This window comes from Echinops telfairi, unplaced genomic scaffold (genome assembly GCF_000313985.2).
Source record: "Echinops telfairi isolate 266 unplaced genomic scaffold, ASM31398v2 ScPeMD7_41;HRSCAF=154, whole genome shotgun sequence".
Classification (NCBI taxonomy): Eukaryota; Metazoa; Chordata; class Mammalia; order Afrosoricida; family Tenrecidae; genus Echinops; species Echinops telfairi.
Genome location: NW_022103939.1, coordinates 1,149,666 through 1,176,568, shown reverse-complemented (window position 1 = coordinate 1,176,568; position 26,903 = coordinate 1,149,666). Strand labels below are relative to the sequence as shown.

Below are 26,903 nucleotides of genomic sequence, written 5' to 3'. Positions count from 1 at the left end.
TGGCAGGGTAAAAAAACCAACATTAAAAAATATCAAATTGGCAAAGGAGAAGTAAAGCACTCCATATTTGCAGAAGGTACGACCTTCTACATAGAAAATCCCAAAGACACAGCATGAAAATTATTCAAAGGATGGTGGGGAAATAAATATATATGTATATATTTATAGGTTTAATATTAAGGCAGCAGATGGACATTGGACCTTCACTCAAGAACTTACTCAATGCAACTTTGTTCAATTAAATTGGCATTCCATGATGCACACCTTCCTGACATGATCGCTGAAGACAAATGTGTGCCTAAGCAAATGTGGTGAAGAAAGCTGATGGTACCCGGCTATAAAAAAGATATAGTGTCTGGGGTCTTAAAGGCTTGCAGGTAAAAAAAGCAGCCATCTTGCTCAGAAGCATCAAAGCCCACATGGAAGAAGCACATGATCCTGTGTGACCACAAGGTATAGAAGGGACCAGGTATCAGACATCAAAGAACAAAAAATCATATCAGTGGGTGCCCACCGTCCCGATATAATCACTGAAGAAAAATGTGTGCAAAAGCAAAGGTGGTGAAGAAAGTTGATGGTGCCCGGCTATCAAAAGATATAGTGTATGGGGTCTTAAAGGCTTGAAGAAAAACAAGCAGCCATCTAGCTGAGAAGCAACAAAACCCACATGGAAGAAGCACACCAGCCTGTGTGACCACAAGGTGTTGAAGGGATCAAGTATCAGGCATCAAAGAACAAAAAAATAATATCATTGCAAATGCGGGGGAGTGCAGAGTGGAGACCGAAAACCCATCTGTAGGCAACAGGACACCCCCTTACAGAAGGGTTGCAGGGAGGAGTTGAGACAGTCAGGGTGCAGGGTAGCAACGATGAAACATAAAACTTGCCTCTAGTTTTTAAATGCTTCCTCCTCCCACTATCATGATCCCAATTCTACCTTACAAATCTGGCTAGACCAGAGGATGTACATTGGTACAGATAGCAACTGGAAACACAGGGAATCCAGGACAGATGATCCCTTCAGGACCAGTGGTGAGAGTGGGGATACCTGGAGGGTGGAGGAAACGTGGGGTAGAAAGGGGGAACCAATTACAATGATCTGTATATAACCTCCTGCCTGGGGGATGGACAACAGAAAAATGGGTGGAAGGAGATGTCAGACAGTGTAAGATATGACAAAATAATAATAATTTATAAATTATCAAGGATTCATGAGGGAGGTGGGAGGGAGTGGGAAAATGAGGAGCTGTTATAAAGGGCTCAAGTAGAAAGCAAATGTTTTGAGAATGATGAAAGCAACAAATGTGCTTAACACAATGGATGGACGTATGGATTGTAATAAGCAGAAAATTATTAGAAAGAATTAAATATTCAACAAAGTGACAGAGTAAAAAACCAACATTATAAAAAAGCAGTTGCTTTGTGGACAGGCTCCGTTCCCCGCAGAAGAACTCACTTCAGAGGACAGCACTGATGTTACAGCTCAGTGAGAGGGACATGTCTGATCAGAGCACACAGGAACAAATGAAGGGAGAGGAAGAGAAAGCAGAACATATCCTGGCTCACCAAGTCCTGAGGATGATATTCCTGCTCAGAGCAGCCAATGCAAAGAGAGGACCATAGGGTTGGCACCACTAGAAGAGATGATGTCCTTCACTGACCCATAGTGCTCCGGAGGACAACACTAGAGACACAGTGGGGGAATTGTGCCCAATCTGACCCCACCACACTAAGGCTAAACACTAAGAGCATGAAACAGACCAGCAAGGAGAACAGAGCAAAGAATTTCCCAGGGAATACCAAAAATAGATTTTGGGGCCAGGGCATGGCACCCCATAAGACTCATCCAGAAAACACTCCTACAGGTCAGCAAACAGACTTTGAACTATTTACAGGTTTTTCTTTTTGTTGTTGTTTTGTTTTCTTTTGTTGCTTTGTTTTACTATGTCTTGTTTTTTGTGCATATTATTATCCCTGCAGATCTATCTAGATAAGATAGGTGGGAAAAACAAAAACAATTTCTCTGGAGGAGAAATCCCAAGAAAGCAATGGGACTGATGATTCTAGGGGGGACATGGGAGAGGGGGAGGCAGGGGAAAGGAAATGGGTATTAGCAAACCCAGGGAAAAGGGAACAACAAGTGATCCAAAATCGATGATGAGGAGGGTGCAGGAGGCCTGATAGGGCTTCATCATGGGCAATGTAACTGAGAAGAATTACTGAAATGAAAATGAAGGCTGAACATCATAGTGGGACAAGAGGAAAGTAAAAGGAAATAGAGGAAAAAACTAGGAGGCAAAGGGCATTTGTAGAGGTCTAAATACAGGCATTTACATATGTAAATACATTTATATGTGACGATGGGGAAATAGATTTATGTGCATATATTTATAGGTTTAGTATTAAGGTAGCAGATGGACATTGGGCCTCTACTCAAGTACTTCAACAATGCGAGAACACGTTGTTCTATTAAACTGGCATTCCATGATGCTCACCTTCCCAACATGATCACTGAAGACAAAGCAGGTACATAGGCAAATGTGGGGGGAAAAGCTGATGGTGCCTGGCTATCAAAAGATATAGCATCTGGGGTATTAAAGGCTTGAAGATAAACAAGCATCCATCTAGCTGGGAAGTAACAAAGACCACATGGGCAAATCACACCAATCTATGTGATCACCAGGTATCAGTAGGATCCGGTATTACTCATCAAAGAACAAAAAGTCCTATCATTGTGAATGAGGGGGAGTGCAGAGTGGAGACCCAAAGCCCATCTGTAGGCAACTGGACACCCCCTTACAGAAGGGTGCTGGGAGGAGATGAGCCAGTCAGGGTGCAATATAGCATGATGAAACATACAACTTTCCTCTAGTTCATTAATTCTTCTTCCCCTCCTGTCCCCCACTATCATGATCCCAATTCAACCTTACAAATCCTGCTCTTCCAGAGGATGTTCATGGGTACAGATAAGAGCTAGAAACACAGGGAATCCAGAACTGATAAACCCCTCAGGACCAATAATGAGAGTAGCAATACCAGGAGGGGAAAGGGAAGGTGAGGGAGAAAGCAGGAACAAATCCCAGTGATCTATATATAACCCCCTTCCAGTGGGATGGACAACAGAAAAGTGGGTGAAGGGAGACATCGGACAGTGTAAGACATGACAAAAGAATACTAATTCATAAATTACTAAGGGTTTCTGAGGGAGGGAGTGTGGGAGAAGGTGGGGGGGGTGTGAAGAACTGATACGAAGGGCTCAAGTAGAAAGAAAATGTTTTGAGAATGATGATGGCAACAAATGTGCTTGACACAATGGATGGATGGATTGTCATAAGAGTTTTACAAGCCCCCAATAAAATGATTCTTTTTAGTTTAAATTTTTAAAACAGTTTAATTGCGATGTAGCTTACATAATATACAATTAAATGGTTTAAACATATGAGCTGTGGAATCATCATCATAATCAAGTTTAGAGCATTTTCTTTACTCATTATTGGTTCCCATCTACTTCCTACTTCCAATCTTCCATGCCATAACCCTAAGAAACTAGTAAGAAACCATTTACTATCTCTAGATCTACCTATCTTAGATTTCATATAAATAAAACATACCAAAACCAAACCAACAAACAACACCCCCCCACCCCAAAAAAATAGCAAAATAGAGAAAAACCTTGATGGAAAAAAAAGCAGAAAATAATAAAAATTATAATAAACTTAAAACTGGTCAAAAGGGAATACAAACAATAAAATGTTAAATGTTAACCCTACATTTGTATTAATCCATTTTACAATGTACTCAGTGTAAGACTATTCACATCCTTGGTCAATGGTCAGAGGCTTAGTCCACGTGGGGACCTGGAAAGGGCTTTTGGGGTTTGCCATCCATCTCTTTCACTGTTATGTAGTTAATTCCTTCTGAAAACTGGGTGCTCGAAATTTAAACTCTAATATAATTCCCTCTTCTGGTTTTGGATTTTATTATTTATAATCATTGGCTCGCATAAGCCAGTGTGCTTCTTCTGAGTGGACTTGGCTGACATTTCACTTTGATGGTTGTTAGTTTTCAGACAAGCCTTTAAGACCCCAGATGGTATTTTTTTCTGAAATTTTCACCACAATTTGCTGAAGCACCCCTATCTTCAGTGATCTCTTCATGAGGGAAAGTATTGAGTAGAGCCATGTCATAAGAACTAATAGTTATTAGATTAGGGCTATGATTAAGTAACAATAGGTTTTGGAACACGCCCCAAAATGGGTGCAAGTACAGGAGGCTGAAAATAATGACTCAAATCATGAAGGGCCTGAATGCCAGACTAAGGAAGTGCCCCCTTCCTAATGCACATTATTATCTGCAGTTTCAAGAGAATGTTTACGTTAGGGAATGTTACTATTCTGGGGCATGTTCAGTTAAATTAAGTTCAGGCCTTAATAATGCTAATATGCATTTTGATTTCTTTTTTTTAAATCATTTTATTGGGGGCTCGTACAACTCTTTTCACAATCCATACATACATCCATTGTGTGAAGCACATTTGTACATTTGTGGAAAAAGGAATCCAGGAAAATAATACCACTTACAATAACTACCTAAAATATGAAATACTTAGGAATAAATCTAACCATAGAAATGAAAGATCTATGCAAATAAAATTACAAAACATTATTACAAGAAACCCAAACTGATAAATGAAAGAATATACCATGCTCATGGATAGGATGACTCAACCTTGTGAAAATGCCAATAGTACCCAAACCTATCTACAGATATAATGCAATCCCAGTCCAGGTTTCACCATCATAAAGAGATGGAAAAGAAAATCACAGAATTTATTTATAAAATAAAGAGATCTTTGATAAGGAAAGCCCTACTAAAGAACTATAGGCAAAGTAGGAGGTCAAACACTTCCTCATCTCAAAACTACTACACAGCCTCAGTAATCAAAAAACTTGGTAGTGGTACAACAATGGACACATAGACCAGTGGAACAGAATTGAGAACCAAGAAATAAACCCATCCACCTACGGACAACTGATCTTCGACAAAGAGCAGAAACTCATTAAGTAGGGAAAAGATAGTCTGTTTAAGAAATGGCGCTGGTAAAACTGGTTTTCCATTTAGAGAAAAATGAAACAAGACCTATATCTCATGCTATATACAAAAATGAACTCAAGCTAGATCAAAGACCTAAGTGTAAAACTAGATGTATAAAGAGCATCAACAACAGAAAAAAGTAGGGACAAACTTAAGGGTCTTTAATACATAGCATAAAAGCACTGTCAATCATAACTGAAAACACACAAGCAACAGTAGACAAACTGGGCGACTGGGCATGAAATGTCAGACAAGGGAAAACCTCTAAAATGTATAGAAGCCTGTACTACCTCAACAAGAAAAAAACATGTTACAATTTAAAAATGGACAAAGGACATCATGAACTGACACTTCAGCAAAGAAGATAGTGTAGCCAATAAGCAAGAAGAAATGCTCATGATAATTGGCCATTGGACAGATGCAGATCAAAACAACAATGAAATATCATCATATCTCAATTAATATCAAATTTCATATAAAACAGAAAACCAATGTTGATGAGGGTGCAGAGCGGGGCTTCTTATGCTACTGGTGAAACGGTAAAACAATGCAATCCCTATGGAAACCGTTGCTGCACTTCCTTTAAAAGTGACAAATAGGAGCCTGTAGAGACGTAACTGGAATAATGGTTCCTTGAGGGTATGATGTGGAAAGTTGGGGGGAAATTGGGAGCTAGTAGCAATGAGTAAAAGAAGGAAGAAAATGTACTAAAATTGATTGTGGTGATGATTGTGCAACTCTTCTTAAGATGATTGAATTGTGTGATTTGGGAATTATATGCCAATAAACTGTTAAAGTAAGAATTGCAAATAGAAATTCTATATGATTCAGAGTGCTCTCTACTTGCTATATATCCTAGAGAAATAAGAACCATGACACGAATAGATATGTGTACATGCATGCTCATTACAACACTATTCACAATGGCAAAAAGATGGGAATAATTCAAATAACCACCAATAGATAAACTGTGGTACGCATACACAATGGAATGGAATATTTGTAAATTTAAAAGAAAACAATGAATTTGAGAAACACCTTGTAACATGGATGAACCTGGAGGACAATATGCTGACTGAAATCAGTCAATCACAATAGGGCAAATATTTTAAGAGACTCCTGGGGTAAAAAGTAAAGAAAAGGTTTTCACAATAAAAGAAATATTTGATGGTTACCATGGTGTTTCTGAACTGTGGACCTTGTGGATCTCAGCCTAACATTTAACCACAATTCCAAACTTCTAGGACATAATCAAATACCTTGAGGAAATGACTCACTGGGCCATGGGGCTCAGGATCATAGTGTCAGTGGACCTCACAGGACAATTAGCATAACAGTTAGCATAAAGACAATGAGTGAAACCATCCTACTCTGGTGAATAGTGACTAGGGACTTAAAAGTTCATGAGTGGCCATGTAAGATAAAACTTTTCGTCTCTACGTGTCCCAAGAAATGAAGAGAGAAGAAAATTGAAGGTGCCTGGTGACAATTCATCCAGTGTACTAATGGACCACACCAACTCGGTCTTCACAACCCGGATACCAGAACTTAACATCAGTCTGTTAAATGTGTACAGCCAAGATTCCTACAAAAGATATGTATATATGCCCTTGCTCTCCAGTCAATTCCAGTTCATGGATATAAATACCTCATTGTAGGGCAGATGACTGCAGTTGTAGTTAGATCAAAATGTAACACTTGGTTACTGATCTCCCTCTTCATCCAATGCATAATTGTTCTGGTTTTTAATGTTTTCTGCTTTGTTTGTGATTGAGGTTCTGCACTGTTTTATTCTGTCATTGTTGGGCCATTTGTTTGAATTTTGTCTTGATTGTGTCTGTTTTTCTGTATAGGAAACCCAAATTAGGTAAACCTACAGAAACAGCAACTGGATTAATAGATACAAAAGGACATGGCCGGCTGGCAATGGAGCGCTAACAGCACTGAGTCCAGGGAGAAGAGATGTCCTGCAGTTGATTGTGTTGACGGGTGCACAGCTCTTAGAAAAGTGATGCAATTGTTGAAATCAATGCCGGTGAAACTGTCATAAATAAAGAAAATCATTTTAAAATGTTTAATTTTTAAAAAGTATAATTGCAGGGTATTATGTTTTCAAGACCATGACATTACAGAACATATTGCCAGAACTTTCTTCTCAGTTGCTTCCTAATGTTTTTAAATCTGATGCTCATAACTTCTCTATTAGACTTAAAGAACCCCTTCTCCATGATAACCAGTCTCTCCCTCATGGTATCCATCCTCTCCAATGTACTCAAATTTATCATCCCAAATGAAGTACAATTATATCTAACCTCTGCTTCAGACTCCTTCAAAAGAATGCCATCTTCAACATTTTATATTACAGATATTACATAAAAACACCATAAGTATCACAGTCCTTCACTCATTGTCCAGTCAACTGTTTAATTTTCTATTTTACTTCAAGAATCCCCAACCCATATCCTGGTGTTTGGTCAACAAATTACCTTCATAAAAAAATCACACCTCTCATTTCCATTTGCTTTTAACTCTTTATTCAATCCATGATTGTTTTCCATATGAAGCAACAAAATATATCTTTGTTCTTTGTATTTTCATAAGATTTTATTATGACTATTTTAACATTATAACAGTTTGTGTGGGTGTGAGCATGTCATACATTTATATTATACAAAAAAGTCACTAAGGAGAGTTTCTTAATAAATCACACTGCAGTTATCATAGACTTTATAGTTAAAGTTCAATATTTTCATGGCTGCTGAAGGTGACAGAATTACTATCCTTCCCCATCCAGTCTTCAAATCTCTAAAGCACATTACCATCACTAGCAGCTAACATCCTCGTGGGCTAAAAAGTTCCATGTGGTATAGTGTTTATCTGCAGGTGTAGTAGGGAATAATGAGACTTAATGACCTTTGAGCCATAGTTATGCCCAGAGGATTTTGAAGACTAAACTTAGGCTTTCTGGGGGCATACCTAGACATGGCAACACCATCACTGACTATAAACGTGCTTTCCATGTGACTGGGCAGACTTGGGGCCCAGCAGCTTGAAGGGACTCCCCATCACCATCTTAAAACCTGTGCTCCCAAGCTCAAGCTTCTGCTTCCGGTGAGGACTAGGAGTCAAAATATTACAGAGGTAACCTTCTTCTCTCTGTCTCACACTCGCCTGGGTGTGCACACACAAAGGTTCAAGCACTAACTCCATCTACCCTCTACAAACACAAATGTGTCCATACACACACACTCACACAGCACACTGCTCATCACAAGATCACCATAAATACTGTCTCATCATTGCTTGGTTTCACCTGATGTCACCCTAGAGTGAACGTTTACAAGGCAGCAAGCTATTTACTGGCAAGGTCCTTTGCCTGGAATTCCTGTGATTCATCAGCAGTAGAATACTTGTGGCGGGTCACAATTTTGTGTGTGTATTTGAGAAAGGGAGTGAAGGCTTGACTGAGGTGAGCATCCACATGAAAGGATCGGGGTATTATCCATTTGTTCAGCATTGTTTTCTTCCTTCCTCTTTCCTATAATGCTAGTGGATTTAGAGACTGTCGATTATGATGGCCTGTCTCCCTGGTTCCACCACTATTTTTTGGAGATCTATCCAAGTCTTTTTTTAAATAAGACCTATGTCCCTAAAGAACTGGCTCTTGCTCAACTGCTAAATCAAGAAAATATCTGAATAAAGGTTTTTATTCACTTCTACAGTTGCTTTAGTTCCAACCTGCTTGAAAACCCCGTGAAAGAGGAAGGGAGAAATTGTTACCTTTTGAATGGAAGAGTGTTTGGTTATGTATGTATTTCTAGTAATCAGGATCCATTGATTTCCATGGTTCTCACCTACTCCCTCACTCGGGCTTCAGTGCCATCTCTCCCTTCAAACCCCTTTCTTCTCTCTCTATGGCTCAATAAAATATGAGCTCTTAATCATGAAGTAAATTGTTTCTTTTATTAGGAGATGGCAGTGGAAGGCATTAATAAATAACTACTCCTGCTATGAGCTAGTCAGTTTACATATAGTAGTTTAATATGTATTTAAGATACAACACATTAATTAGTATTTATTATCGCAACTTTACAAGAGAAGAAACTAATGCAGAATATTCAGGAATTTTTCCCAAGGGTTTCCACCTAATAAATGGCATCATAGAATTTCAAGCCATGTTTGAATGATTTCCAAGTCCACACAAATCACCTGTTTTATATATCACTGTTACATACAACAGGAATCACACAAATCACCCATTATATATCACTATTACAGACAACAGGAAAAAGAATCAGCAGGTCAAAACAAATAAAAGAAATGAGACATAATGAGAATGAAATGGAAAGATCTTTAAAAGATCTTATATAAAACATCTATCTACCACATATACATGTATAGAGAGATATAACAATTACATGTATTATCGATTTAGCTTTGGTATTGAACTTTTGGGCTGTACTCTTTGTCAATATGTGAATCTAGGAGTGGGTTAACGTATCACTCACTCTTTCAGGAATGGTTTTTGAGTTTATTGTGCATGGCACACATCTGTGGAAAGTCGTTCTTGCCAAAGCTGTGAGGGGGTTGGGAGTCTGATTGGTCTTGTCAGAGATTAGTCATTTTGTTGGGCTGAATAGTTCTCCTCCAGGTGAGAAAATATCATCTTGAGGTTCAGCACGGCTGAAGAAGGAACTGACTCCAGGTTGTAAATCTCATGCTGTGTCACCCTAGATAGTTCTTGGGAAAGTAACTATCCCAAGTCAAGGCCTACACACCCTCTGATTTCACAACGGGGAATTTTCACCTTAGTGCTAGCACACTCTGTGCTCCAGTCTGCATGTGGGCAACTTTTTTTTCATTCCTCTTGTTAGAGTCTGCCCGTCTTTTTACCCAAAACAAAATAGTACTTCTCTTGTCTTGGTCTTTTTGCTATTTTTGCCATTTAATCCCTGTCCAAAAAGTCTCGGGACATTATATGTGCATCACACACCTACTGAAAATAGGCTCTCTCTTCCTTATGCTTATGTTTTCTCTCTCGTTCTCTTTCCTCTGGATACACACACACACACACACACACATACACACAGACAGAGAGATAAGATAGAGAGATTAAAGTACTTACACAAAGTTGATTCAACTCAACAGTTAAATATTGAACAACTAAAAGCAAACTCTCATGTGACAGAGCTGGGATATTAAATCAATATCTCCTGGTTCTTTGTCTCTGGTAACAAATATTTTGTTGAGAGACATGAGGAAAATAAAAAATATTCTATAATATTATACATTTCAGGTTACGTTAAATACAACAGAATTGCAAGGGCACAAAAGTTTTAAAGTAATTTCATTTCCAGAAATCAAGGATATGCATTTTAGTTTAATATACCTAGATTATTCTAGCTATTTAAACTGCTTATCAGCTATGTAAACAGTTAGCTTGGTCTAATTTTGTATGCCATCATTGGTGTCATAGGTTCCAAGGAAGATTACCTTGGCTGCAAGACAGAAGGCACTTTATTGGAAGGAGATCAGATTGCCAAATGAACAGGAGCCTGGAAGAATAAAATTGGAAATTAAGGCAATTTTAGATGATTAGGGAAACATTAAAAACAGCAATAATCTCATAATGGAAAGAGTCTGTTGAAGCTAGCAGAGTTAGAAATAGAAAAATATAAGTGAATTTTCTTGTCATGTGAAAGTCCAAGCATTGAGGAGGCAAATGTTTAGATCTACATCATATCAAAATATAGATAATGGTGAAAGACAACAGTTCTCAGTTGGATTTAAGACTGTCTAAAAATTATTAAAGGATCTAAAGAGCTCCAGTCTATATGAATGATATCCGTAAATATTAATCACATTAGAATCTACAGCTGGGAATTTTAAAACATTATCAATTACAATAACACTGAAAAACTCACTATGCATAGACATAAATCATGTTTTTCTCTTCCAGTAAATATATTTTCCAAAATAATAAGAATCACATTGCTTCCCATTTTGCTAAGAGGGTTGCCCAGTTTTTATCTAGAAATGAAAGACTAATATTGGTTTTAAATAAAACTGCTCCTATGATTAGCAAGAGAAAACTGATTAGTGGTCTTTCCATCTCTCCAGGATAGAAGATATTAAAGAAAGTGAAACTCCTCCTTCGTAACAGGATTTCAGTGACACTGGCTAGGAAAATGCCTTCTATCAATGACACCCAATTCCATCCGCCCTTCTTTATTCTTATGGGCATTCCAGGTCTGGAAACTATACATATCTGGATTGCTTTCCCATTCTGTATCGTGTACCTGATTGCCCTGGTGGGGAACATCACCATCCTTTTTGTGATCAAGACTGAGCACAGTCTTCACCAACCTATGTTCTATTTTCTGGCCATGTTGTCTATGATTGACCTTGGTTTGTCAACGTGCACTATCCCCAAAATGCTGGGGATCTTCTGGTTCCATCTCCCTGGAATTAGCTTTGGAGGATGTCTTACTCAGATGTTCTTTATACATATGTTCACAGGCATGGAGACTGTTCTCCTGGTGGTTATGGCCTATGACCGCTTTGTTGCCATCTGCAACCCTCTCCAATACACAATGATCCTCACCAATAAAACCATCACTATTCTGATTTCTGTTGTTGTTGGAAGGAATTTAGTTCTTGTGACCCCATTCGTGTTTCTCATTTTGCGGCTGCCCTTCTGTGGGCATCATGTCATCCCTCACACATACTGTGAGCACATGGGCCTGGCCAGATTGGCCTGTGCTCCCATCAAAATCAATATCATCTATGGGCTTATGGTGATTTCTAATATTATTGTGGATGTAATCCTGATTGCCTCTTCCTACGTGCTCATTCTTCGAGCAGTTTTTCGTCTTCCCACTCAAGATGCCCGACTAAAGGCTCTTAATACCTGTGGCTCCCACGTTTGTGTCATGCTATGCTTCTACACACCAGCATTTTTTTCATTTATGACTCACCGCTTTGGCCACAACATTCCCCCATACATCCACATTCTTTTGGCTAATCTATATGTCGTTGTCCCACCGGCCCTGAACCCAGTCATCTATGGAGTCAGGACCAAGCAAATCCGGGAGCAAGTTTTGAAGATATTTGTACAGAAAGAATAATTTTGTAAAGATTAAAATATATATGTAGCCATATATTCCCAATATGTAGTAACCTGTTCCCTCACATTTTCCATAATAAAGGATCTTGGAAGCCCAGTTTTTCATTTTGATTAGCAGCAGTTAGGATTCACAGGTAAAACAAAGATATCCTCATTCAATTACTACCATTGAGTCAATTCTGAGTCATAGTGATTGGACAGGACAGAATAGGGCTCTGCCTGTGGCTCTCTGAGACTATAAATGCTAACGAGATCAGAAAGTCTCATCTTTCTCTATGAAAGCTATATGGCCTGCCCCCTTTTTCTATGTTTAAGTAGGAAAAGTGTAGAGAGAAATGAAGAATGCATATGTCCTGAGAGCTGTGGCTTTGGAATTCAACGGCAAACGGAGAAGAGTCTTAACTATCCCAATTTCTTTATCTATCTTCCTTTATTGGTAAGATTAAAACTTAAGGTATCACTTAAGTAAATAATTTCATTTTTATAGATTATGGAAATAGGATTATGCATTGGCTTGTTACAATGTTTGAATTAGAACATCTACTGATCCATAAATTTGCATTGTTATAGCAATTCTCAAATTTCTTCCTCTTCCTTTGGAATAATTGTTCATATATATTTTTATGATCTCTAGACTTCTTCACACTGCCATACTTGTATTTTTCCTCTTTTTCCTTCCTCTTCTTTCTTCTCTGTCCCTTTCCTATATTCACTCTTTATCCAATAAACAAATGCCCTTATGAAATTAAGAATGTGAGAGACTACAATATGAATATTAAAGCATATGGTATTATTTTTTCAATTAAAGCAAAGTCATTTTAGGTGTAAATAATAACATGCATGTGTAGGCTTAAATCTAATTGACTTATATTTTACTACTTTCTTTATCTTCCACACCATTTATACAGGACTTTAAATAATCATAAAATCAAATCATGGTCATGTACTGTTTAAGCACAACTTGGGGACTGACATAAAACTCAGAAAAATCTGAGTATAATTTATCAATCCTGTAGATACTTAATATTTAGTTCCATTTCTAAACTCCAGGTATGAGTAGGGAATGTGGTTTTCTTTTTCATTTGTTATTCCCTTTATTTTCTTTTATTATTCATCTGATTGTATAATTTTCATGCTTAATAGCATGTTGTACTTTTTAATGAATTAACTTCATGTCATTTGCCAATGTTTACTAGAGCTACATTTTCACTATATAATTGTATACTCTTAAAATAATTTTATTTGCATATAATTTATGTATCATACCATTTAATCATTCAGTCCTATTGAGTTGTTCAATCACATCACAATCACTTTCAGAAATGTTCTTCTCATATTCTTTATGGTTAGTTCACCATTTCCCCCCAATCTCTCCTGCTATGTCCCCAGGTAACCATTAATCCAGTTACTGTCCGCATAGATCCACCCAGCCCATATTTCATACACAGTAAAACATACACAAATTGATAAAACAAAACAGAGAAAAAGTTCATTTGGAAAGTAAAAGATATTAAAAATTGAAATAACTTTCAAATGGGTTAGAAGGGAGATCAAATGATAAGGTGTGACATTTTAACCTAACTATGTCTGCCATAATCCACTTTACAATCCCCTCTGTCTCAAAGCAAGGCTGTTCACATCCCTGGACTGTGATTCATCAGAGGTTTGATCCATGTGTAGACCCTGCAAATGGATTTTGAACTTCCATTGCCATTCATAGCCTTCTACAAACTGGGTGTTCGGAATTTAAGCTCTGATACTGTTCCCTCCTTTGGGCTTGTATTTTACTTGAATCACACAATCTGCTGTACTTCTTCCAGGTAAACTTAGCTGATTGCTTGTTTGATGACCCCAAATGCTATTTTTTCTGATAGCCCGGCACCACTTGATTTCCTCACAATACTTTGCTATAACACCCATACCTCCAGCACTCTCTTCATGAGGGTGAACTTCGAGTAGATCGCTGTCATAGAAACTAATGTTCTTAGATTGAGTCTAAAATTAAATGTGAGCCAGAAATCCATTCATGTATCTATGGTTAATGTATGTCTCTGGTTCACTTTAGAGACATTATCATTTTACAATAGAGAACTTTATAAATAATCTCTCTGGGACATAAGGTAATTCTATTGATGGTATCATTAATTTAGCCAATGGTATTGATCTTAAGACACTGTTGAGAAAAGGAAACCATACAAATATAGACCAGCTCTCAGACTGCAATATATAAATCATTGACTTATAGAGATTAAACTTTTAAGTGACTAAACATTATTTACATGAGCAAGGGGATTAGTGATAGAGAAAAAACGTTCAATAAAACTCATTCACAAAGGCAAAATGCCTGGCAGTCTACTATATGTCATAAGAAATCAAGGCGAGCCTTAAAATATAAATATATGGTAGTCCCAGGACACCATTCATTGAACACCCTCAAAGCAAGAGATCCAAACCAAAGTTCAACAACAAGAATGTGTTTACTTTTTAAATCAATTGAAAGACATACTCAACTTCTACTTGTGACTGACCATAGCACTCTTGACCTATGACTCGCTCTGCTCTCTCTAGGTCTGCATGGTGAGGATAAGCAATTAGCAGCACACAGGAGTGCGCACTGAGCAATAGGAACATGTTCAGCCAAGCAGAGAAGGAAAGCAACATCACCAGCGTAGTTTATGTGAATCCAGTCAGCTTATATATGACATTTTAAATGAAAGTTGCACTCAAGCACAGTTCCTGCATCCTATAGCATTTTATGGGATGGCCTCGTGTCCGTGAGGCTGGGTTATAAAATTTGATTTAGTTCTATTTTTGATTCATGCCCCTAGAATCTTATGGGAATAGAGAATTTTGTAAATGTAAAAATGATGAGAAGTGTTTTATCTATCCCTTTATTTTACAAACAAAACTGACTCCCACTTACAGGTAAGAACTCATGTTCATAAAATGTATAAATTACACCCATCTTCAGCATAGCTTCATGTAAATATGAAGGCAGATAATCATGCAGATACGTTCTTTTGACCATAAACTCTTTTAAGTGATTGAGGCAGAAAATATTTTATGTGTACGAAAGTAAGTAAAAAACAACAACCATTACTACCAGTGTCTAGATTCATGCGTGCAAGGGGTTATTCTAAACAAAACATATTTAAAGGTGTTTCTGTGATCAGAAGCCAGCTAGAGATAAGCTTTTCTAGTAAAGCTCTCCTAGTAATACACAGGCCTTAGTCTCATGCATGTGCTTCCAAAGAAGTCCTGTCAAAAGAGGGGTTTTTGAGGGGATCTGCTAGTATAGTTAAATCCAAAGCAGAGAAGGTCAGTTCAGAAGGTTACTGTGATGGTTTCTTGATATTCCAAAGAAGGAAATTTGATATAGTTCCTCAAGTAAACCAAGAAAATGATAGAGATATATTATGAATAAATTTTAAGACAATTTAAAACTACATTGGAGAGAAAAATGTAATTAGCATTGCACCAAGAAAATTTGCCATCACGCCAACGTATCTCCTCACTTTTCGAGGGCTATCCTACAGATTTCATTTGGAAACTTTATCCCCACCACTTTAGTGCCCTGATATTTCTCCTCTCCTCTAGAGGAACTTTTGCTCCCCAAAGCTGAAGCCCAAAGAAAAGGAGATCATTTGGGTCCCTCAAGCTTGCCCAGACTGCCATCTGACATCATATAAAGGGAAGCATGCAGAATATTGGGGAAAGGATTGTGTTGGTAGGTGCCAGTGAGTTGATTATGACATAGCAACCGTATGCAATAAAAAATGAAACACTGCTTGTCCTGCACCATCCTCCCAGTTGTTCCTACGCTTGAGCCCATTGTTACAGACACTGTGTAAATCCACCACTTGTTTGTGAGCTTTGCTGAAATCTGCTCACTTGGGGTGACCCTGCTGGCATTTGAACTTTATTTATATCAATGACTTAACTTTCAGTATCACAGCAACACATAAGTCACCACAGTACGAAAAACTGACAGACAAGGAGTAGATTGACACAGTGGCTGCACCAATGGGCTCAAGCATAGGAACAATTGTGAAGACGATGCAGGGCCAGGCAGTGTTTCGTTCTGTTCTGCACAGGTCTCTATATGTCAGAACCAACTCAATGGTCCTAACAATAGGAAAGCCCAATTGTTGCTAGGTTTGAGCCCATTGCTGTCGTCACCGTGTCAATCCATCATATCCTGGAGATGCTTCCTCTTTCGTGGACCAACATGGTGGAAACACAGGCTTCAGAATTTATAGAAGTGTTGTTGCTGCTATTGGTGGTGTTGTAAGGTACCATCATTTCCTACTCATGGTGACCTAATATATGTACAATAAAATGAAATCCCAGTTGGTACCATCCATCACATTGTTATCTTTGAGCTTATTTTTGCAGCTATTTTATCAGTTCATCTCCTCAGGGATCTTCTTTTGGTTGCCTTTCTGCTTTACCAAGTGTGGCAGTTACATAATCTGTCAACTTGTGAAGGGGTAGATTCTAGCCTGTCAATCAGGTCACAGCCAATGAGGCCTCTAGGTGGGCATGGCCTTCTCCTGAGAATTTCTGGAACTCCTGTCATCCTCCCTGGAGGCAGAACATACACTCTCTCACTGTGAGACATTCCTGTTGACAAGCCACATAGAGCTACACTGCTGGAGCCAGAGCCCTGAAGCTGGAAGAGCCACATTGAAGCCCACACTGGCACTGAGATGCTTCCACCAATACTGGATCCACAAGACTTTTCACCCACTGCCCTGTGATCTTCCTGCACTCAGCGTCGTTGCTTGTGTTTCATGAGTCTGAAGAGGAATTTATAGACTGGTATTAGACATATAGGATAATATCAGACTTATGGACTTGATCTGGACTGGGCTGGGCTGTTTTCTTAATATACAATTACTCTTTGATATAAAACTCTCTCTTACACACATATAAGTGTCTGGGAATTTGTTTCTCTAGTCCCCCCAGACTAACACATCAAGCATGTTGTCCTTTTTCAGGGAGTGATTTCTTCTTATAATGAGCCTAATGTACTTAAAACAAAGTCTCATCTTTTGATCTCTTGATTGTCGCTTCCATGAGCACTATTTGTGGATCAAATCCAGGCAAAATCCTTGACAGTTAAATCCAGGCAAAATCCTTGCCAGTTTCAACCTTTTCTCCATTTATCATGATGTTACCTATTGGTCCAGTTGTGAGGATTTTGCTCTTCTTTACAATGAGTCAAAATCCATACTGAAGGTTGCAATCCCGATCTTCACCAGCAAGTGCTCCAAGTCTTCACTGTCAGAAAGCAAGGGTGTGTCATCTGCATATGCATATCAAAGATTGTTAATAAGTCTTCCTCCAATCCTAATACTACATTCTTCTTTAAATAATCCAGCTTCTCTTATTATTTTCTCAGCATACAGATAGAATAAGTGTGGTCAGAGGTGACAAACCTCATGCACACCTTTCCTGATATGAAAACCTGCAGTATTCCCTTGTTCCGTTCACACAATTCCCTAAGACTTAAAGAACTTTCCTGCTCTGGTTGGCGTTGTGGTTATCCACTGGACTGCAGTCTACAAGTTCTGACTTTTGAAACCACCAGCTGCCCTTTGAGAGCAAGGCGGAGCTTTATACTCTCATAAAGAGTTAGAGTCTCAGAAACTCACAGGGCAGTACTACCCTACCTATAGGGTTGCTATGAGTCAGCCTTCACCCAGTGGCAGTGAGATTGCTGCTTGCTGCTCATAATCAGCAGTTGTTTCTCACAGTTACCCTGAAACCTGAGTTAATGTGAAGCCTCTATACGTGACTCCCCAAAGTGTAAGTTTCAGAGTAAAAAGTACACATTCTCTGTGTTCTAACTACACCACAAAGATAGCCTGTTTTACTGTCCATCTCCTCACTGATTGATGTATGCCTTTGAATAAAAAGCTCTATTTATTTCTCTAACTTGGGGTGAGTAGATTGGCTGCTCTACTCTCGAGTAAAATACCTGCATTTCAGGTGAGACTCTTGAGGGAAAACTTGTATCTGATTGTAGTTTTAATTTTTTGCTTCCCTGCTGACTAATAATATTAAGCTTTTTTGTATAAAAAATGTTTTTCCAACAGTTTCAAACTACTACTGCTTTGACATCTATTTCCATATGATCCAAAGTCTGAGAGAAATTAGTATTCAGAGACAAACTCTTGCTGTTAGGGGTTGTCATGCCAGTTCCAACTGGTAGTTACCCTTGCCTAACCCTGTGCCACAGCATGCAATTGATGTTATATTTGAGCACATTGTTGGAAGCACTGTGTCAAACGTTCATGGTGAATTGTCCCTCTTTTTATTGGAGTCTCTACTTTATTAAGCATGATTTCCTTTTCCAGGTACTAGTCTTTCTTGATAACATGCCCAAAGTATATACAACGAAGTTTTGCCATCCTTGCTTCTAAGGGCCGTTTTTGTTGTGCTTCTTCTGAGACCTATTTGTTTTTTCTTCTGACAGTCCAGGGTACTTCTCTTACTCTTCACTAGCACCATAATTCAGTGCCATCGATTCTTCTTCTGTCTTCCTTAATCATTGTCCAGCCTTCCCGTGCATATGAGATGATTGAAAAATCTGCAAAATAATACATAAGTGGTTTTCAGGTGCTGACACACCGGTTCCAACTCATCATGGCGTTATGTATAGTAGAACAAAATGTTGCCTGGACCTACACCATCTTCATGATCGTCGCTGTCTTCGAGTGCATTATTGCAATCACCGTGTCAAGTCATTCCATTGCGGGGTCTTCTTTTCTGTTGGTGTTGTTGTTGTCGACGCCCCACCAAGAATGATGTCCTTTTTCCAGGGATTGGTCCCTTCTGATAACCTGCCTAAAGTCAGCTGAGGCAGTCTACCAATCCTCAGTTCTCAGAAGCATTCTGGCTATACTTCTTACTGGATATCTTGCTAATTCCCTGGTGGTTCATAATATATTTGAGAATATTCACCAAAACCATAATTCAAGCAAGAAAATTCTTCAATCTTCCACTTTTATTGTTCAGCTTTCACATACATACATGGTGACTGGAAATATCATGACTTGAGTCAAGTGAACTTTAATCCTCAAGGTGATATCTTTGTTTACGTAACACTTTAAGGAGGTCTTTCATTGCACATTGGTATAGTGCAATACAGCATTTGATTTGTTAACTGCTGCTTCTCAGTAGGTGCTGATTATTGATGCAAGTAAAATGAGATCCTTGACAAGTTTGATAGTTTCTCTGTTTATCATGATGTTGCTTATTGGTCCAGTTGTGAAGATATTTGTTGTCTTTAGGGTAAAGTACATTCCACCCTGATGACCACAGTCCTTGATTATTTAATGCTCATTAGTAAGTGCATCAAGTCCTCTTGGCTCTCAGAATGAAAAATTATGCCATCTGCATATTGCTGATTGCAATGAGCCTTCTTGTATTGTTGCCATCATCTTCATAGTCAGTGTCTCTGATTATAAGCTCAGCAACAAATTGAATAAGTATGGTGAAATTATGAAAACTGGTACAATCCTTTTCTGATTTTAAGCCAAGTCTCATACACGTACACAGACACAAAGTGGGGAGCGGAGGGGAGGGGGTGTCAACAAGTGTCTGGGGAAAGCACCATTATCTTTAATTCAATTTTTCAAAAACTTTTTGAAGTCCTTTCATGTGGACTTGTATAAATTATTTCATACATAATGTATCATATATTATTATAGAAAGTAAAGTAGGACTCTTATTGGTTATAAAAGCCAAGGTGCCGGAAGATGTATTAACAAACTCATGCCAGGGTCCTAAACCACTGTAGACATGTAGGCAAGGTGTAGAGAAACCATAAAGGAAATAGGACTGGTAATTATGGACAATTATACATAAATTAAAATTTGAAGGCCAATATTTTTACATATTCTCAATTGGTATTCTATAGAATTATTTTGGAATCAAATCAGTGATATCAGATATTTTCCCTTTCTTTAGTTTCCAGAATCCTTTTTTAATAGATTAGAATTTCTTTTTACTCTTTCTAGGCATCCCAAGAGTTAGTCAAAAAAATCACTGAAGTAATACAATATGAGATCTAGTGAGTTTGTATCAAGGACAAAAATTTTTTTTAAAAAAAGCAATCTCTTAAGCACCCTGGATGTTCTATGGGTGCATTCTTAGATAATCCAACATAAAAATCTCATAATTTTAAGGGAAACTCTTCCTGAGGCCCAACATAAAATGAAGATATGAACAATACACAAGAGATATTATTTGATGTTTTATAACATTCATTTCTATTGAAAACATTTAACTTTCTAAAATTAACATTGCAATTCCAAAACAGACATGACAACATATAGTATGACATCAAATTTTGTAGATGTTTCAAATGATCAAGAAGAGTCACTTTTTATCCATCACATTTTTCATAATAAAAGAAATCAAGGATCTCTGAAGAGGAGCTGGTGATTAATCTTGGGGCTATGCAAATAAAAATATACTTGACACATCTTGAAAATTAGTTGTTTGTTGGGTTTACTACAGCACTTACCCAAACCCACTGCCATCAAGTTAATTCCACCTCATAACAACCCTACAGGACAGAGTAGAACTATCCCTATAGATTTCTGAGGCTGTACATCTTTACTGGAACAGAAATGTCATCGTTCCACTGAAGAACAAATGATGTTCTTGATGATTTGAACTGCTGATTTTGTAGTTAGGAGCCCAACATGTAAAACACTGCACCACCTGAGTGCGTACTAGACCTTTCTTATTTGTTCAAGAAACATCTGATATAACCTTGATATAACAAACTATCTATAATTCCCAAATAGTAATCAAACTTTCCATATTTCACTTATATTTATTGAGTCACCAATTAATATGTTGTCTAGCTCATAGTAAGTGTTCATTAAAAATTGGGAAAAACAACCTTTGCTTGTCATTGAAACATTACTAATGAGATCTGGTTGTGCAGTAGTTTTGCGCTGGACTGCTAATCCCAAGGTCAGGAGTTCAAAATCACCCGCTGCTAGACGGGAGAAAGATGACACTTGTTCCTTCAGTCTCAGTGTAACACACAAGGCATTTCTACTCTGTCCTAGAGGAGTACAAATTGACTCAATGGCAGTGAATTTTGATTTTTTTTTAGCATTACTGACATCTAGTGTTCAAGTCAAATACATTTCTTTTACAAATAAACCACTGCCATCTAACCAAGAAATTCATGTGAGCAATCTAGTGAACTAAAAAGTACTTGCACTTTTCAACTCAGACACAACACCAAAAAACACAGTCTATTCATAAAAAATTAATGTCAATTTTAATAAATTGTCAAATACTATTATTCTATTCAAATGTCTTATATTTAATCTTGAGGAAAACCACATGAAAGGTTAATTGCTACTTTCATCACTTTTATGGGGGAAAAAGGAGTAATATGAGGTTCACAGAGGTAAGAGTATTTTCAATGTGTGTATTAGAGATATTGAATCACAGGACAGAATGGCAGCAAATAGTAACATCCAGCATTTATTTACCAAATAACCTCTGGTAAACAAATGCATTGTCTAGGCATTATCTTGTCATTTCATTACAACCACACTACAAGTAGAGATAATTGTTCTCATTTTGCCAAATGCAAACCAGGGCTTGCACAGCAAATTAAATAGACCAAAATCACAGAAGAGGCAAGTGGATAAAAATCCATATTTTTAATTAATATGTTCCTATGAATATACATATCCTTTACATATGCAATTTAATTATGTTCATATAAGTATATTTACATAAACAATTATTTTTATGTTTGTATAATTATATATAATATAGAAATATATAGTGTAAGAGGTACTATACATTCCACAAAATCATCTTGTTATTCTTAACAATAGTTAATAGCTCAGGGTCTGAAGATTTAAATGAGAATTCTGGCTGAATATACTAGATGTTCTAAACTGACTTTGAGGGAACTCTGGTGTGTTTCCTATAGTGATCTTTCCCTGTCATCACTGCCTTGCTGCCCAAAATAACCATTCATGTGGTATTATATTGAGATTTAAAGTGCTAGTGGGAGAGCTCAGGATGGCTCTAAAGGACTAGACTCATAGAACTTGCTCGAAGAGAAAACTCCCTGAGAGGATGCACAAAGGTCATTTGAAACCAGAGAGTATCTTTGACCAGAAAGTATAGAGCTCTAGCCTCTGGAGTATCAAAGTCCCCAAGTTAAGAAACAGAGCACACTGTGCGGCTAGAGGTGCCCTCCCAGGAGTTTACAGCTCTGATATAAATCTTTGGCCATGACTATTAAGAATTTACATGCAGGTTTCCGTCTGTGGTATCCAGCTCTAGACAATTTTTTTTCTCTATGCTGGGCAGAGGTAGGTGAATCATCTCCTGGCTATGCTGCACATAACTAAAGAGATCCTTTAAACTTAGGAGTTCCACTGACTCAGTCAAAGTCCTTGTTAGATAGGACCGTTTTCAAGGTAAGTAGCAAGAGAGAAAGGAGCCCTGGTAGCACAGAAGTTTAACATTAAACTGCTAATCAAAAATTGGTGGTTCAAACCCACCCAGTAGCCCCAGAAGAGGGAGTTGGGAGTCTACTCCCCTAAAGAAAACTCTACAAAACAATTCTGCCACATGATTTGCTATGAAGTGGAATCAACAGCAGTGGATTTGATTTTGCTTGGTTTGGTTTTGATTGGAGGGGGGTTACATATTTTTAAATGACTCGTAAAAATGATCAGTTATTGATTCAGAGAGATATTTTGAGTATTTTGGGAAAGTTACTTAACTGACCTGATCTGTGTTTGACTTCTTTGTAAATGGGGTCTAACAAGATAAATTACCATGAAGTTCATTCTGACTCAACCCCAGGGCACAACTGACAGATTCAACTGTTGTAATTTAACAAGTCTGCTGCCAATTTAGATATATTCTCACCCATCACTATTAACTCTAACTCTAATGACACCATCAATAAATACAAACTATAGACCTTCCCTTATTTAGAAAAGTTTGACCTTGCATTGTTCTTATTTTGAAAAAGCTAGAACTATAAGCACTGCCACGGTCAAGATAACATAATGGGATAATCCGTATTTATGGGTTTGTCCAAATACTTGAGGAAAAACGGAAAATAAGTTAATAAAATATAAAGCACTATGGTTTGAAATGATTCTGTAAACTATTTGGGAGTGTAGAATGTTTATTTGTTTAGGAAAGGAAACTTAACACAATGAGTCATGGTGTTTGATAGCTCTAGGATGGCACACTGGATTGTTGGAATGATATAAAAATTTCCTTATCGGCATAAGTTTATTAACTCCATTTCTTGACTCAGACCTAAACATCAGCTGTCCCCAACTTCCATTGAATTCCCTCCCATGTATCACCTTTCTAATCCCCCTGGTATATTTTTCAAATATTCACCAAGTTCCTCCCCCATCAGACTGGTTGTATCCTCTCCCCCTCAATCTTAATGCTGTAGCATAGTGATATTTTAGACACACACACACACACACACACACACCACCACCACCACCACCACCACCGCACAGTATCTTGTTTCTTATTGAAATAACAAGAAATAAACATCCTAAGACATATCGCCAATGTACTTGTAAAACAGGAGCTTCCTACAACCCAAACATCTGTAGCAGTATTTTATAAGAATGATGCCTGAGGTGAGTAAAGGAAAGGAGTTCAAAGAGAAGGCTAGGGAAGGAAATATCTGTGGGAAAAGCATTTTCAGCTGTCTATCCAAGAGTTGGAACTTTGTTCTAGCTAAAACTAATTCTACAAATTTTATTAATTAAGTGTTATATGCAATTTGTTCTTCAGGATTGAAGGGAAGAGAAACATAGGGAACCAGGATTGTTGGTAAATGTTTTGCACAATTTCTATGTAGGTGAGGCAAACACTTCCAAGTTTGAGTGTCACTTTGACTGGAACTCATATTCCTTCTGTAGGTCGCCTCTCCTGTGCTATGGAATTAAAGAATGGATTTTCTGTTTTTCCAAGAAATAGGCAATGTTTTATAAAAAAGGCGTGGTTTCTTCACTGGAAGCAAGAAAAATCCTGCAAACAATGTGGCTATAATAATTTTCTTCCAATATGTTTCATTACAACAAAACAGAGTTCCACCCTGCCTCCTTCCTTCTGATGGGAATTCCAGGGCTGGAAGATGCACATATCTGGATTGGCTTCCCTTTCTTTGCAGTGTATATGGTAGCTCTCCTGGGGAACATCACTGTACTGTTTGTAATCCAGACTGAGCACAGTCTCCATCAGCCCATGTTTTACTTCCTGGCCATGTTGGCTGGCACTGATCTGGGCCTGTCCACAGCTACTATCCCAAAGATGCTAGGCATTTTCTGGTTCAATCTCAGGGAGATTGTGTTTGGTGCCTGCATCACACAGATGTACATCATTCATATATGCACTGGTCTGGAGTCTGTGGTGTTGACAGTCATGGCCATTGACCGCTATGTTGCAATCTGCAATCCCCTAAGATATAGCATGATCCTGACCAACAAGGTTATAGCCATCTTGGGCATAGTTATCATCCTCAGAACTTTGTTATTTGTAACCCCATTCATATTCCTTATCCTGAGGTTGCCTTTTTGTGGTGTCCGTATTATTCCCCATACCTATTGTGAACACATGGGCTTGGCAAAGTTAGCTTGTGCCAGTATTAGGATCAATATTATCTATGGTTTGATAGCTTTTTCAGTGGGATACATTGACCTTTCTGTGATTGGATTTTCCTACGTCCAAATCCTGCAGGCAGTCTTCCATCTCCCATCCTGGGATGCTCGGTTTAAGGCACTCAGTACCTGTGGCTCCCACGTCTGTGTCATGTTGGCCTTCTACCTGCCAGCTCTCTTCTCATTCATGACACATCGCTTTGGACACAGCATCCCTCGTTATATTCATATCCTTCTGGCTAATTTGTATGTAGTTGTTCCCCCTGCCCTTAACCCTGTTATCTATGGGGTCAGAACAAAACAGATAAGAGAGCGTGTACTAAGAATACTTCATCCTAAAAGCCGTTGACATTTATCCAAGAGTTCTCCCATTTTTGTTCAATAGAATGATAATGATGTCAAAACAGAAGTAAACACTAAAAATGTTTAAACTAGACATCTTTGTCATGTCTTCATAAGCTAATTACATCATATTTCCCTCATTGGCAGAAACCATTGTGTACCTAGAAAAAGTGACCCAGAGCAATCTGCTCTGAAATATGCTAGTAAATATACTAGACTTTTAAAAATTAAAAAAAAGGAATTATCATTGTCTCAATAGGAAAATAAGAAGGTAGGTATTTGGGTACATATATTTTTAAAAGTTAAATTGGTGTTAAAATATTCACCAAAGCAAGGTAACCATGGAGTAGCAGTTTCAGAAAACGAACAATATGTATGGACCAAGGATTTTGTATTTGACTGTTCTTTATCAAAACTAAAAATTAGAGAAAATCAATTTTAAACATTCATAAATCAAAAGAATATTACATATGACTTCTTGTTGGAGCTCCTAGAAAATAAATTTCATTTATTTAAAAGAACTGATAAAAAATTAAATATGTTTAATTATAGTCTAAGACAGAAACAAGGGGAATATCATGAGTAAAAGAATATTATGTAAATGCTATATAATGACAAAGTAGAAATTATGCAACTAGAAATAAAGAGGTAGAAAGAGAAAAAATTATATCAGCATATGACAAAATTAAAGCATTTGTAAGTATTAAAGGGTATAATTGTAGACTATCAAGCAATAAAATAGGTTGAGAAAAGAGTATGGAGATTTATTAAATTGTTAAAAGTTTAAATAGAAGTAAATCACAAAAATGAAAGACATGTCCTCCTAAATAAGAATTTCTAAGGGAAAGGAAATACAATACATTAAGAGACCTAGCCACTCTATCAGAGGGAGAAAATGGAATAACAAAAAGTTTACATTAATCCAAAAAGGAGAAGAATAAAAATAAATCTGAAGGAAGATCCCAGGCACCCCTGCATCCCAGCGAGGAAGGCCCAGGTGTTTTCACCCCGTGGAAAAGAAGGAAGATCCCAGGCGCCACCTCATCCTAGAAAAGAGTACCCCAGGCTATCCTTGAGACCTGGCAAAGAAGGCCCCCGCCACTCCCTCCTCATGTCAAGGATTACCCAAGCTGTCCAAGTAACCAGGCAAGGAAGGTCCTAGGCACACCTTCCCTATTCCAAGATAGGCAATAGCCACTCCTGGCAAGGAAGGCACCAGGCAAGCCTATGTCTCAGGAAGGAAAGCTCTAGCTATATTCCATGAAGGAAAACCCCAGCTGTCCCTGATGAGGTAGGCCCTGGCCACCCCTGTAGCCCTATAAGGAAGGCCTCTGCTCTCCCCACCCTGAGCAAAGAAAGTCTCAGTTGTCTCTGAATCCCCAGCAAGGAAGGCCCCAGTCATTGCAACAATCTGGCAAAAAAGTCCTGGGTATACTTTCACCTTTATATATTAGGCTCTTTTCATTCCTGCTCCCCAGTAGGGAAGGCCCCAAGTGTACCCATAACCCAGTAAGGAGATCCCCACCGTCCCAAGACAAGGAAGGTCCGAGCTGTCCTCAGTGCCCAGCAAGGAAGGCTCTAGATGTCCCAGTCACCCAGCAAGAAAGCCTCAGTCACACATGCACCCAGTCAAGGAAAGCTCA

General features: G+C 38.1%; 2 protein-coding genes across 2 annotated transcripts; both read left to right on the top strand.

The window, feature by feature from the left end:
- Nucleotides 1–11,270: 11,270 nt before the first annotated feature.
- Nucleotides 11,271–12,221, top strand: LOC101646764 (olfactory receptor 52E4). Its single transcript, XM_004717048.2, has one exon. It carries the CDS (start codon nucleotides 11,283–11,285, stop codon nucleotides 12,219–12,221), a length of 939 nt encoding a protein of 312 aa, XP_004717105.1. The 5' UTR covers nucleotides 11,271–11,282.
- Nucleotides 12,222–24,325: 12,104 nt separating this feature from the next.
- On the top strand, nucleotides 24,326–25,267 carry LOC101641494 (olfactory receptor 52E5). The gene has a single exon (XM_004717110.3). The coding sequence runs from the start codon at nucleotides 24,326–24,328 to the stop codon at nucleotides 25,265–25,267; it is 942 nt and encodes a 313-aa protein (XP_004717167.1).
- Nucleotides 25,268–26,903: the final 1,636 nt, after the last annotated feature.

Bases quoted from the DNA above. Each gene is read 5' to 3' on its own strand.
- LOC101646764 (XM_004717048.2), top strand. From the start codon at position 11,283: ATGCCTTCTATCAATGACACCCAATTCCATCCGCCCTTCTTTATTCTT.
- LOC101641494 (XM_004717110.3), top strand. From the start codon at position 24,326: ATGTTTCATTACAACAAAACAGAGTTCCACCCTGCCTCCTTCCTTCTG.